The 13,705-nt window shown below is 37.7% G+C and overlaps 1 protein-coding gene across 4 annotated transcripts in view; it reads left to right on the top strand.

Moving 5' to 3' along the window:
• The window catches only part of LOC100771923 (laminin subunit alpha-2), a 541,373-nt gene that overhangs the window by 274,452 nt on the left and 253,216 nt on the right, over positions 1 to 13,705 (top strand). For 3 of the 4 annotated variants that reach the window (XM_035440328.1, XM_027402872.2, XM_027402871.2), the window contains exon 13: positions 12,982 to 13,083. The exons of the other annotated variant lie outside the window; for it this stretch is intronic. In XM_035440328.1, coding sequence (XP_035296219.1) covers positions 12,982 to 13,083 — 102 coding nt within the window. The remainder of the gene's footprint in view (positions 1 to 12,981; positions 13,084 to 13,705) is intronic. 4 annotated transcript variants of the gene reach the window in all.

Below are 13,705 nucleotides of genomic sequence, written 5' to 3'. Positions count from 1 at the left end.
CTCTGGGATTCCATTTCACATAGAGGGAAACTCCCTCAGCCTAGACACATGGGGGAGGGCCGAGGCCCTATTGCAAATGCCATGACAGATTCTGAAGAACCCCCCATGGAAGACCTCACTCTCCCTGGGGAGCAGAAATGGTATTGGATAGGTAGGGTGTTAGTCGGGGGGCAGGGGAGGAGGGGAGGGAGAGGGAATGTGGATTGACATGGAAAACAATCTTGTTTCTAATTTAAATAAAAAAATTAAAAAATAGCTCTTCTTTAAAAATAGTTGGGCATGTCTTTCCCAAATATATTAAACAGATCACAAAGTAAATTGAAAAATTGTTGAAATTTATATATGAAAGATGATGATTCTGAAGCTCATTGTAATAACAAATATTAAACAACAAAAAAAACCAAATAAATATTTCTCCAAGCCATAGCTCCTAGAAATACTCAAACTGGGGCATCATATCTGTTCTTTTTATGTTCATATTCTTTTTGTTTTGTTTTGTGTTGGTTTTGAGACAGGCTTTCTCTTTAGAGTCATAGCTGTCTTAGAACTCATTCTGCAGAACAGGCTGGCCTCAAACTCATAGAGATCTGCCTATCTCTGCCTCCAGAGGGCTGAAATTAAAGACATGTACTGCCTAGCTTGAGTTCATATTCCATATTTTGTTTTTGTGTGTGTGTTCAGAAGCAAGTAATTTATTTTTTTAAATGACAGCTAACTAAGTACCACCATTTTCAGGAATGGCTTTCCTCATGTTGTCTGTGCCAGTCATAAAGAAACTTCCTGACTTGCTGTATATGTTTTGAAAACACTCTATTCAACAGTCACATTTTGATTAGAAAAGAATGACATTCTGCAGGTGCTAAAGAGTCACAAATATTTTACTTTATTCACATTTTCTAGATAAGAACACTGATTTCTTTTTCTTAATATTTTTAGGGAAACTTATTTCATCTGATAAAAATAAAGAAAAATTATATCAAAATAATAATATTATCTATATTGGGGTTAGTTTAATAGTTATAGTTCTCTATATAACTTCATATATGTTAAAGCATATATATGTATTATATATCTAAAACTCACTAATTTATCATATGCCATACACATTTAATTATAATTTTGTAGTTTATTTTTGTTTAATATAATTTGAAAAACTTCCAATGTATATCTTGGAAGGCTTCATTTACTTCAGTTGAATGAATAAATTCGTATTTGCTTAACTCTTGGAATACATGTTTATCATTGATTCTTACGCTACTCTGTGGGAGTTCAAATCTTAGTTTCACCACCCACAAATATCATATGATTGAACAGGTAGTATCATCATTCCAAACTAATGCTTCCCAATACTTGAAATGAAAAAGCATCAGCAATAATAGTCCCATTTCACAAGGCCCTGTACATACTGTTTTAATGATTAGATAGTTTGACATTTGCCAAACAGTGGTTCAGAAAGTGTCACTTTGTCTGGATCACTTAACCATCCCATTCATCAGTATCATTTTTATTATATCTATGAGAAATCCATACTGACGGATATGAAGGTATTTTTCAAAGTTTTTCTACCATAAGTAATTACTCCTCAGTTGACCCTCTATTTTTATACATTCTTTACATCATATATTTGTGTTCCCCAAACTCACTAATATAGGGCATATTATTAAAAAGTTAGTCTTTATCAGTTGAATAATCCCTTACCAATAGAAAAAGTATGTTTTAATGTTAAAAATATTTTTATTTTATATACTTTAAATTTGCAAATCTTTAAATTGAATTTCCATTACAAACAAAAAACAAAAGAGATAATGTTTAAATAAATTCTATATCACATGTAGAACATAAAGAATATATTTTACACATGTTCCTGTCATAGATTCCTTACTTCAAAAAGAAACCTAAAACTTGAAGGTCAGTATTCCCATCCTTGAGGTACAAGCATATTTTCTTTTTAATTTGAGTTAAATTAATTTTTCCAAAGTCACAGAGTAAATATATGGACTATATTTAGAGAGGGAATAGATCTTTACATTTGTAGATATCTTATTTACTTATTTGTATGTGTATGTCCCTCTGCTCTACATATAGTTTAGCTCTAAAATTATAGAGCAGGTGTGCATAAAACTACTATTCCGGTGCTTTACATTGGAACTTACAAATGATTTTCCTCTAATATTTAAGCAATCTATTATTAGTACATTAATCACAAAGCTATAAGGATGGAATTGCAAGTCCTACCAAGATATCAGTTCTATTCTCACCTCTCAGGTGCTATAGGAGTCTTTCTCCACACCCCAGGCAGATAGAACTCTGTTTCTGCACCTTCAGAGAAACAGTGAACTCATGCACTACTTCACTGCACTTAAGACAATTCTAGATGTTAGATGTTAATTTTAAGCAGGATGAAAAAATACCGCTCCTCTGACATTTTTCTGATACAGGTTTTATGTTCACACAATAAGCCACTATTTCCCTTTCTATGACACAGGATAAATCTTCCAGTATTCTGAGAAAACAGCTTTTTAAGTCTTCACTTTCTAAGGTTAAGTACTTATGCTACCTTTCTAAGCCCCTGTTCAGCTCTTGGAGCCATCAGCATCCTGGTCACACCTCTTTGGATGAACTCTAATTTGTCAACTACCCTCTTAAATGATGGTGTCAGGAACAGATCATGGGGTTCTGAATGTGCTCTGACTAGCTATGAGTACAGGTGCAGCTCCACTTCCTTAAGCCTGGGTACTTGCTATCTTTTTAATTCAAGGGTTATGTGGCTTACCCACAGATTATAACATACTAAAGATATATTTACAACTTATAAAATATGTATTGGGTGCTGAGATTATTATCCTACCACATAGAAACTGGCAAAACAGAATAGCATAAAGTTGATTTATATGTGTGAATGTCTAAATGGCTTAAATATTGATTTTTTTCCTCTTCAACTGCTGATCAAACTTTCTAAATGCTAGAAGTTCCTTCCGTTAAGACCAATGCATTTATGGTTTTCCAGTCAGCAGTACAGTGGGCATAAGTAAGCTCGAACCACTGAAATGCTAAGGTGGATCTATTTGCTTTGGTTTGTTTTTAGAACTTATAAGAATAGAGAAATCAATAGAGACATGTTTTTAAAAAACAACTGCAAACTGTCTCTGGGGTAGCCCAACTTTATTTTGCTCTTTATGCTGTCTCCATATATAATACATTGAAATGATATATGGTTATGAATGCTATTAAAATTCAGCAGATATTTGTGCAGGGTCTACTGCCTGTGAAATGCTTTAGCAAAGTACCACAGGGAAACATTAAGACATGTGCAAGAGCCGAGTCCTCCATCACTATGATCTCCCAGAAATCCTAACATTTTTAAAGCATTAAGAATCATGAAATAAATATTTTTGCTATTAGGGCCTAAGTGGGGGCTCTTTGTAGAATTTTAATTTGGAAGATCACACTTACTACAATACTCAGGCTGAAAACATTCCTTTACTATGTGCGGTGCCCAGTGAAGGACTACATGTGTATATTCTCATTATCAAATAAATGTGGGCTTTTAAGGAAGGAACAATTCAGGTCATATTAGTGAAAAATAACTGAACCTCTGAAAGCATAAATAACTTTCCCAAGAGCCACACATCACCTAATGGCAGAGTCTGAATGCCAAAGTAGGAAGTTAAAGCACCAGAAACAAGCTTCATCTCTGTATGATTTATATAAGACTCTAATATTAATAGACATATCAGACCACTGACACAAGTCTGCCTGTTTGTTCTGAAAGAAGACACTTGAATGTCTTTTATTGGCCTGTTGATTCTTCTCTGCAGTATGACTTAGTACTCTCTGAACCTCTGGGATTCTTATCTTCTAAAATTCACAACCAACTTCTACTGCCCCAATAAAGAATCACCTGCAGAGTTCATGAACAATGAAGGAGAGGAAATGAAATAGTAGCAGATCAGTAACATTTAGAATCCAGTCAAAATACTGCGTCTGGTAGTCTCACTTCTGCTTTGGGAGAAAATATTAACTGCTCTTTCAAAACACCCTTCATCTGAGTAATGTAAAGCCAAATTAACTGAATAGACAGCATGGTAGACTGTGCTCAGGGTTACCAAAGGTGCAAACTTTGAGGATTCCCTACAGGAGAGAGAAAACCCCTTTTGATTCACTCGTGTTTCTCTTCTGGTAATAAAGCAAGGGATAGCTGAATGATAGTCACAGACTATCAAAGGTAATAAATATCCTTAAGAGACAAAATTCCCTGAACAGTGAGATTAAAATCCTCCTTGGAAAGAATAGCAGTGCTTCTCGCTTCTCTCTCTCTCTCTCTCTCTCTCTCTCTCTCTCTCTCTCTCTCTCTCTCTCCAGTTTTTCCATAACATTTTAAAGGATTGTATATCTTGTTATTACTCAGTTGTCATTTATATTACAGTAAATCTATTTATTTTTAATTTAATGGAACTTGGATTAAAATGCACCCTGTTGTTTTAACCAGCATGAATGTTGTGTGTCATGAGCCCATAGTTACAATTTTCTTGGCAGAAATCTTGAAAAAAAATTGAAGGCCTAGTCAGAAAAAAAAACCTATGTATATATAAAACTATATTTTATGGTTTATTTTATTAGATCTATGTTTAATTACATATTGCATGTATTTTGTACAGGATTTTGCATATAAATTAATCTAGCTCATTAAAATAAGAGTGCCAGTGGAATGTTCCATCCAAACTTAAGAGGATTGAAAGTGAACAGCTGTTGCACAGACCTTGTTTCTGAGTGTGAGCCACAGAGCACAGAACACTTTTGGGAAGTTGGCTGTTATGCTTGCATTTGTTGAGATTCTACACTTTCAGCCCGAGATCTTAATCAGTGTGTGACACAGAATAGCAGAATAGCAATAGTTCTCTGAATCAGGGAGCTTTAATTGAAGAGCAAGTATTAATTTACTGTACAGGATGCTTTCTTTCTTTCTTTCTTTCTTTCTTTCTTTCTTTTTTTTTTTTTTTGGTTTTTTGACACAGGGTTTTTCTGTGTAGCTTTGGAGCCTATCCTGGCACTCGCTCTGCAGACCAGGCTGGCCTCGAACTCACAGAGATCCACCTGCCTCTGTCTCCCAAGTGCTGGGATTAAAGGTGTGCACCACCAACGCCTGGCTTTATCTCTTCTTTCTGATTAATTTTTTGTTTAACAAATTATTTTTCATTTTACATACCAACCCAAGTTACCCCTCTATCCCCTTCTCCTGCCCCTCTCTGCTTCCCCCTTCCCGATGGCCATACATTCTTCAGAGGGGGTAAAACCTTCCTTGAGGAGTCCAAAGTCTGGCATACCAAGTTGAGGCAGGACCAAGCCCTTACCCCCTGTACTGAGGCTGAGCAAGGTATCCCAGCATAGGGAATGAGCTTTAAAAAGCCTGTTCATGCCCCTGGGTTAGGTCCTGGTGCCAATGGCAGTGCCCCTCCCCCCACCCCGATCAAGACACATAACTGTCACTCGCATTCAGAGAGTCTAGTTCAGTCGCATACAGGTTCGCCAGCTGTCAGTCTGTATCCCATGAGTTCCCACTAGCTCAGGTCAGCTGTCTCTGTGGTTTCCCCCATCATGGTCCTGTCCCTCCTCGTTCATATGATCCCTCCTGTGGGTCACGGCATCTGCGTCCATCAATTGCTGGATGTAGGATCTATGATGACAATTAGGGTAGTCATTAATCTGATTAAAAAGGGTCCATTCAGAGACCCTCTCCCTTATTGCTACGAGTCTTATCTGGGGTTATTCTTGTGCATTCCTGAGAATTCCTCTAGTCCCAGGTTCCTCCCTAACTCCCTAATGCTTTTTTTTTTCTAAAAGAGGTTTATTTTTTTTTCATTTTTTTATTAGTTCAAATTAGGAATAAGCTTGTTTCACATGTCAACCCCTTCTCCCTCTCCCTCCTCTCACCCTCACCCCTTTTACCCCACCCCCCACCCTCCACTCCCCAGGCAGGGTAGGGCCTCAATAGGGGTCCAGACCACACATCATCCTGGGTGGGCCTAGGCCCTTCCCCATGTGTCCAGGGCAAGAATGCATCCTTTCACATGGGATGGGCTCTCAAAGTCCCTTCTTACACCAGGGAAAAATACTAATTCAGTACCAGGGACCCCCTAGAGTGCAGAGGCCTCCTCATTGACATCATGTTCAGGGGTCTGGATCAGTCCTGTACTGGCCTCCCAGACAGCATCTGGGGTCGATGTGTTCCCCCTTGTTCAGGCCAGCTGTTTCTGTGGGTTTCACCAGCCTGGTACCGACCCCTTCGGTCTTCATTCCTCCCTGTCTGCAACTAAGATCCAGAGTTCAGTTCAGTGTATATCTCTGGATGTGTGCCTCTCCTTCCATCAGCCACTGGATGAGGGCTCTAGGATGGCATAAAAAGTGGTCATCAATCTCACTTTAGGGGAAAGGCATTTAGGTTATCCTCTCCACTATTGCCTGGATTGTCAGTTCGTGTCATCCTTTTAGGTATCTGGAAATCTCCCTAGTGCCAGATCTCTCCTTGGATCTAAAATGTCTCCCTCTAATATGGTATTTCTTATCCTGCTCTCCTCTATTCTTCCCCCAATTCAATATTTCTGCTCCTCCATTTCCTCCTCTCCTCTCCTCTCCTCTTCTGCTCTGTGCAAATATGTTTACAGGTCATTGATATTTTCAAGAGCCTTCAACTGAGCCTACATATTAGGAAAAGAAATGCTAACCTCATTTTTATACAATAAAATGTGTCCACAGCATTTATTTTAGGAGAACTACCAATAGTGTGATTTTCAAATACAGCTAAAAGTATTGTGATCTGGCAAATCTTTTATAACCCTGCTTGAGTTGAATTATAGGTGAGTATATGGACCATTTCATTTGGTCTTGGTTTGTGACATGGAAAAGAAAATGTATGAACAATATATCCATAGTATCATAAATTCACCCATATGTGCATGGGACACTCACACCATCCTCTCTGCCCATGTTTATATGTCTCTCACCAGTATTTTCTCCTCCTTGGCAATTAAAACATTAAATTGAATGTCCCATAATTATCAATATGAAACACAGAATAAAATATACTTCATGATATAAGGTGAATTTCAAGCAGAATAAATTTAGTGTGGTGATCCTGATGATCCTCTCAGTGTTGGTCACATTGAGGAGCTGTCAGTGGTCATCAGCCCTAGAACTCTGTTCTTGATCTAGTCACATACAGCATGTTTACTACCACTTTGTACTTCCACACCTTAGATGCCACCAGATGTTGAGAAATATAAAATTATCAGATTGGAATGATTGTAGTGGTGATGGCTAAAGGGGAGATCCCAAAGTCAATTTTTGCTTCTTCCAGTTCTAATTAATGAAATGAATAGAGGTACCATGAAAGAAAATACTGTTAAAACTCTGTGTCAGTTATGAATAATAAAAAGAAAGTATTGGATCTAATGGATCAAAGGTTTGGAGAAAAGAGGGAGGGAAAGCAGGCAGGTATGAAACAAGGAAGAAGGAACTGCCTTCTGCAGTCAGAAAGAACACAGCCTCCAAGCTTCCTCTTCTTCTTTAAAATAATGTCTTATCAATTCCTAAAAATATTATACAGTGTATTTTGATCATATTCATACCCTAGCACTTCAGAAGATACCATCATTTCCCTAGCCACAATTTTGTGTTCTCTTTGAGGAGAGAGGGGAACCATGAGTCCAGTTAATGTTGGCCAAATACTCCTGGGTATTGGAAGCTGTCCTGGAATGCAGTCAATATATGATCGATCAATGGCACTCTGAAAGAAAACCAATTGTCCCTTTTCCCACAGCTGCTATTTGCCGAATGTTCCTCAGCTAGGGATAGGGCCTCGTTCTCACATCACCAGCTTTAGGCTGAGACTTTTATCTGGATTCAGCTCACGTAGGTCTTGTACATGCTGTCGCAACTGTTGTGAGCTTATATGTGCAACTTCCCCTTTCAGTCAGAGAGCACTCTTTCCTTGAAGCCATCCACCACCTCTTGTTTTTAAAATGTTTTCCTGCTGTCTCTTCCACAATAGTCCCTGAGGTTTGGGGAAAGGGATATGATATAGATTTCCCATTTAGGGCTATAGTTTCTTACTCTGCTTGTTGACTAGTTATTGCTCTCTGTGTTAACTATCATCTACTGTCAGGGGAAAAGGCCTCTCTGATGAAGCTTGAGAGATTGCACAAACCTATTCGTATAGATATGTCATTAGGACTTATTTAAATACTGTGAATAAAAGTAGCAGGTTCTAACACACAGCCTATGACCTATCTAGTCTCCTGTTCTGAGCCCAGATAATGGTGCCAGGTATGGGAACCATCTCATTAAACATGCCTTAATCTAATCAGAAAGTGATTAGTTACTCCCATAGTAAGCTTCACCATCTATATATCTGCTAGATGGTTAGCATTTAGAGAACACTAAGAATCATGAAAAAAGCATCAAAATTAAAAATGCAGGCAAGGACTAAGTACAAAGTTCTCAAAAAACAAAATGCAAAGAGCTGGAAAACTGTATAAGAAATTCAGCATTTTTTTGTGTGTGTTTATGTTTTAAGCTTTGCAACTTTAACACTTGCAAAGGCCTTCAGTTTCAATTATCCCTCCCCATTGTTCCTCTTCTATCTGCTCTTCCACTGCCACCCATTTCATTTGTCCTTCCTGTTACATTAATCCCCCTTTATATCACTCCATTCTATGTCCCCTCCCTTGAAAGCCCAATATTACTCCACATGGCCTCTTGCTATTTTTAGAACCTTTCTGTGTAATACAAATGAATAGCACATATTTGAAGATTCGAATCTAATAGCCACATACAGGAGAAAACAGATGATATTTGTTTTTCTGTGTCTGGGTTACTTTACTCAGAGCCATTATTTCTGGTTTCATCCATCCACCTGCCAGTTTTATAATTTTATTTTTTGTAAGAGCAGAATAATATTTATAAAGTGATGGGTGTCTAGTTTGTTATCTATTTTGGGGATATTGTGGATAGAGCAGCAATGAACATGGATGAGCCAGCATCTCTACAGTAGGGTGTAAGTGCTTTGGGTATATGTCCAAAAGCAGTTTAGCTGGACCATGTAGTAGATCTATTTCTAGCTTTGTGAGGCCTTTTAGAACTATAGACATGTCCACACATATACATAAAAGAATTTTCGTGGAGTTACCACATAACAGTTTAACAATGTCCCTAATAGACACTGCAGGTTAGAAATAAAACCTCCAAGATGGGGATGTCTTTTTGATTTGATGTTCAGTGGGGTCCATCCCACCCCTAATCTCTACAGGCTATTGCCATTTCTCTGAACTTGATGGTAAGACTCTTTTGCTAAAGACACCATAACTTGAATCATAAAACATGGAGAAATCAAGTTGGTACTGACCTGTATTTTGCCTCTTGGCTACCTTTCATAGTTTTAGAAAGGTGGTATGTAGGCTACCAGAGGAGAAAAGTGGTCATCACTCCCACCTAGCTTAAAATTGTGAGCTGACTTAGTGCCTGGAAATGCCCATTGATGCAATCATGGCATGAATACTGTGGAAGTATCCATCTTTCACCTGATAGAGACTCTATACAGTGCGGTCTCTTGCCTTCTAAACCAGTGACTTCTGAGGTACCATCTCTTTTTGACAACCTCAGCTCTTAGTTGGTTTTCTATATGCTAAGAGGGGATATTTTCTTAAATCTCCTTTGTTGATTCTGCATCTTCTATAACTTAATACCATCTGCATTATTTTGTTCTAATGCTTTACAATCTGTGAAAAAGCAGTGTGTGTACTTCAGTGTGATAAATGTGTGGAAGGCCACAGTGGAACCCTGCAATTTAGTCAGTGGCTAGTTTGACCACGTGCATTGTAAATAGTTGTATAGGAGGAAGGAGTAACTTTTCTGGATTTATTTCCTAAGTCTTTAGAATCTAGAAAAAATGAAATACATGTCCTGTCAGTGATATTAAACAGAAAATGACAGCTATGTTTAATTTATCTGGCTCATTATTACAAAACCTTTTACTCATTTCATTTTTACTATATTCCTCTTGAAATATTTGCTCTGGTAAGAAGAAGCAAATATTAGGTTTTACACTCCATTTACTGGGATAACAGTGATGATAATCTGACATCAGAAAACCAAATATCCCTAGCTTAGTTCCAGAGAAGAATTTGCTCTCCAGGTGCATTGTCCTCAATAGTGTGCCCCACCCCACACTGCTCAATTCAAATTTCTTTAAACTTAGTAGAACACACACAAATATAACCCCATACCCAATACTTTGTTGGTAAAACCAATTACATTTAGCCCTTTTCACTCATGAGTGGAAAGTTTTCCTGCTCCATTCAACCCATTATTATGCTAGACAAGAGTCCCATATTGCATGGGAGCAACAATGTTACTTACAAACAAGCTGTTTCTTTCCAATAAGGGTAGAATTAAAGCAAATACTCATGGAAAAGAGCTATTCTTTCCTTAATGGTATGAAACTGACAACTGGAGAATGCAGCATTTAACCCTGAATTATATCTTGGAATAGAATGGTGTTTTGCCTTCCAATTGGAAATTCCTTCTCCATTTGGTAGCTGAATCTCCCCGTAGAAAATTTTCCTGGATAAATAACAGAGAAAAAAGCAAAAAGCTAAGCCAATCGGAAATCTCACAGAATGACCTATTCTCAATACGTTTACTTTCTGCTGAGATTGAAAAGGCATACAACATCCACCATTTGTAGTGATAGTCTAATCCACCCAGTAAATACAATAAGCACATCCAAGCAAGCCAAAGGTGTCTCACATCTGCCTGTGAAAAGCCCCATTTCTCTAGCCAATAACTGATTGCTAGGGAGTTCATAAATCATGGGAGTAAATTAGGTGTTCTATTGACTTATGCAAGGCTTAATAAAATGATAAAATGAATGCTATCGCCCAAATTAACTTGAAAGTTCCCAAAGATAGAATTTGTAAATGGGTTTTAGAAAGCTCAAAATTATGGAAAATTAATTGCATTCAGTACAAATTTTTCTACGAATATTATGTTTTACTGAACTATTCAGTGAATGCTAATGGCTGGGTTTGGGGCACAACTGCACCCTTCCTAGAATCCTGCAGCTCTAGTACTTAAGATGTTTTATAATGATTCTCTACTACACTTCGGGATGATTAAAAATGGTTTCCCTTAGTGTTCTGGCTGTTGAGATGTTAACCAGGCAAACAGAAAATTATTTGGTATAACAGGAAACTACAGGGAACCTATCAGGAAATCTCTATCAAGACCATTCTAATGTGGAAATTATTTAATAATGTAAAAACAATATTGGGTTGCATTGAGGTACTGTATTGCCTATAAATAAAATGCACCATTTGCCTAGGTCTGGTAATGAAAGTTGGAAAATTGATCAAGTTTCACTCCTAGAAAGATTCAGGTCATGAAATTAAACTCGGGCATGTTAATATTTGACACATTATTAGTATGCATCTTTGGGTTCAGTTGTGTCATTCCCATATTCCAATGCTGAAGTGCTGATTCCCTTTACCTCTGACTATGCCTATGTTCTGAATTTGGATCTTTAATGCCTACCTCTACTGCATAGATTTATTAATTTAGAAGACACTAAATAATTCAGTTTTCTTTGAGATATTAATAAAAATAAGTCACAGCCTTTTTAGCCTCTTACTGAGTCAAGCTGAGTTGAACGTGTTGGCTATGTGAAATGTGGGATGCTTATTGTAAAAGAGCCCAAACCTTGGTATACAGATTCATTCCCCATTCCTGATAATAATGCCAAGTGCTATTGTCCAGGCAGATACATATTATTTTGTGTATGAAAAGACATTAGAGTAGCGCAGTTCTCAGAGGATAAGGGGAATAAATGTTTTCTGAATTTCAGTCCCTTCAGAGCACCATGTAATGAGCTCTTCTAAGCCAATGCTGAGCTGCAATGTAAACTCCTGTGTAATGAGCCATAGCAAGCTCTGTGTGGCCCCTATGGGTCAACTCTAAGAGATCAGGGCTCCTCCTCCTAAGTCCACTGCCTTCTGGGAAGTGCCTTCTGGTCAAGGTCTGCCATGAAAGGACACACAGGGAGCCCAGGTCAGAGAAGCTGGGGCTCTGCGTGTCAGCACAAAGTAAACAGCAGAATACAAATCATCAACTTTGTTCTAGGACTGTCTTTGTTTACAGTACCAGGGTAGAATTTTTAAGGACCTGCCACATTTGCATTGAGTCTGTCACTCACAGATCTAGTTTTGATTCTTGCCCCCCAAAATGATCTTGTGTTCCATAGGAAAAAAATATTTTACAAGGTTAATGTCAATGTCAGAAAATGTAAGCATCAAGCAGACGTTTAAAGAAATGAAGTTTGCTTAATGAAAAGGGGGTAATAACATTCGTCTAAACTAGCTTACTTGATTACATAGGCAAGAGTAGACCTTCTCAGGCAGTTCTGATTGAATTTACATGTAAATGTTGCAGCTAACCTTCATTTTTCTTTGATCAACAATGTTTCTCAGCTTAGCTCATGGTCTATGTAAAGTGCCTTTCAAATGGAAGAATGTCTTTGTTGAATGTATTCAGAGCCACAGAATGTAAGTAACTATAGGGATAGATAGAAACTATCCAGTTTAACACTGATGCTTCTGTTTGGGGATTTTAAAACTCCAACTACAGACTAAGGAGATGACAGGGAAATCTGTGATTGGTTTCATAGAACCTACCCTATTTCATCAAGCCTGCATTACTGGGGAAATAATCCATGAATTCATATTTATATCAAGTTTGCTGTTGATGGGCAAAGGTTCAAATAAAGGTTAGTCCTACAGAAATGCCTATCATCTCCATTCTGCACTCCAGTGACTGCTGCTTTTTCCAAATATTGTCTTCTAGAACAGCAGAGGGGCTTAAAAATAGTCCATAAAAGATGGTTGGGTAAACTATCTCCTAAGATGAAATGATTATGCATCTCTTCTCTTCTAGCTCCCAGCTGTAGGAGGACAGTTGACATTCACCATCTCATACGACCTGGAAGAGGAAGAAGAAGACACAGAAAAAATCCTTCAGCTGATGACTATCTTACAGGTACAAAAATAAACATGTCACTTTACAACCATATGATACCATGATATGGATATTACCTGGGGTCACTCACACTGCTTTTAATTGGTTGGCTGACATAGATTTATATACTATGATAAAAAAAGAACCTTAGCAATTTTCTGACATGTCCATGTTTCAATCTGAAACATGTCAAGAAAATCCAGAATGGGTTCTAGTGACAAAGGAGACCATTTTGAAACATAAAGTTACAACATGATCATATTCCTGCACTTACAAAGTTATCTGATCCTTGTATTTAGGGCAATACTAATTTATATAATCCATTATATTGTGGATTTTATGGCTTGCTTTTTTGTTTATGTATTCAAAGGGAAAGGGGGAAGTAGCTTGTTGAGTTGTTGGTAACTCTTGACTTCAAAACCTTATTTTAGGAAGAAAATATATAAGAGAAACTGCCAGTTGGAACTGAAGGCCATGCACAATTCCAAATGCTGGGTTCAGTAACATGCTTAGAGCACTGTCTTACTCCCCTGTGCTGCCATAATGGATACTTTCACATACATACACATAGGCAAGCAGGCATGTGTGGTCGTGGTTCTAGAGAGATGATGCTGATTGAGCGCTAGGCTATGTTCTTTTTTTT

The sequence above is a fragment of the Cricetulus griseus genome, chromosome 2, assembly GCF_003668045.3.
Source record: "Cricetulus griseus strain 17A/GY chromosome 2, alternate assembly CriGri-PICRH-1.0, whole genome shotgun sequence".
Taxonomy (NCBI): domain Eukaryota; kingdom Metazoa; phylum Chordata; class Mammalia; order Rodentia; family Cricetidae; genus Cricetulus; species Cricetulus griseus.
This window is presented reverse-complemented; position numbering and strand designations above follow the sequence as displayed.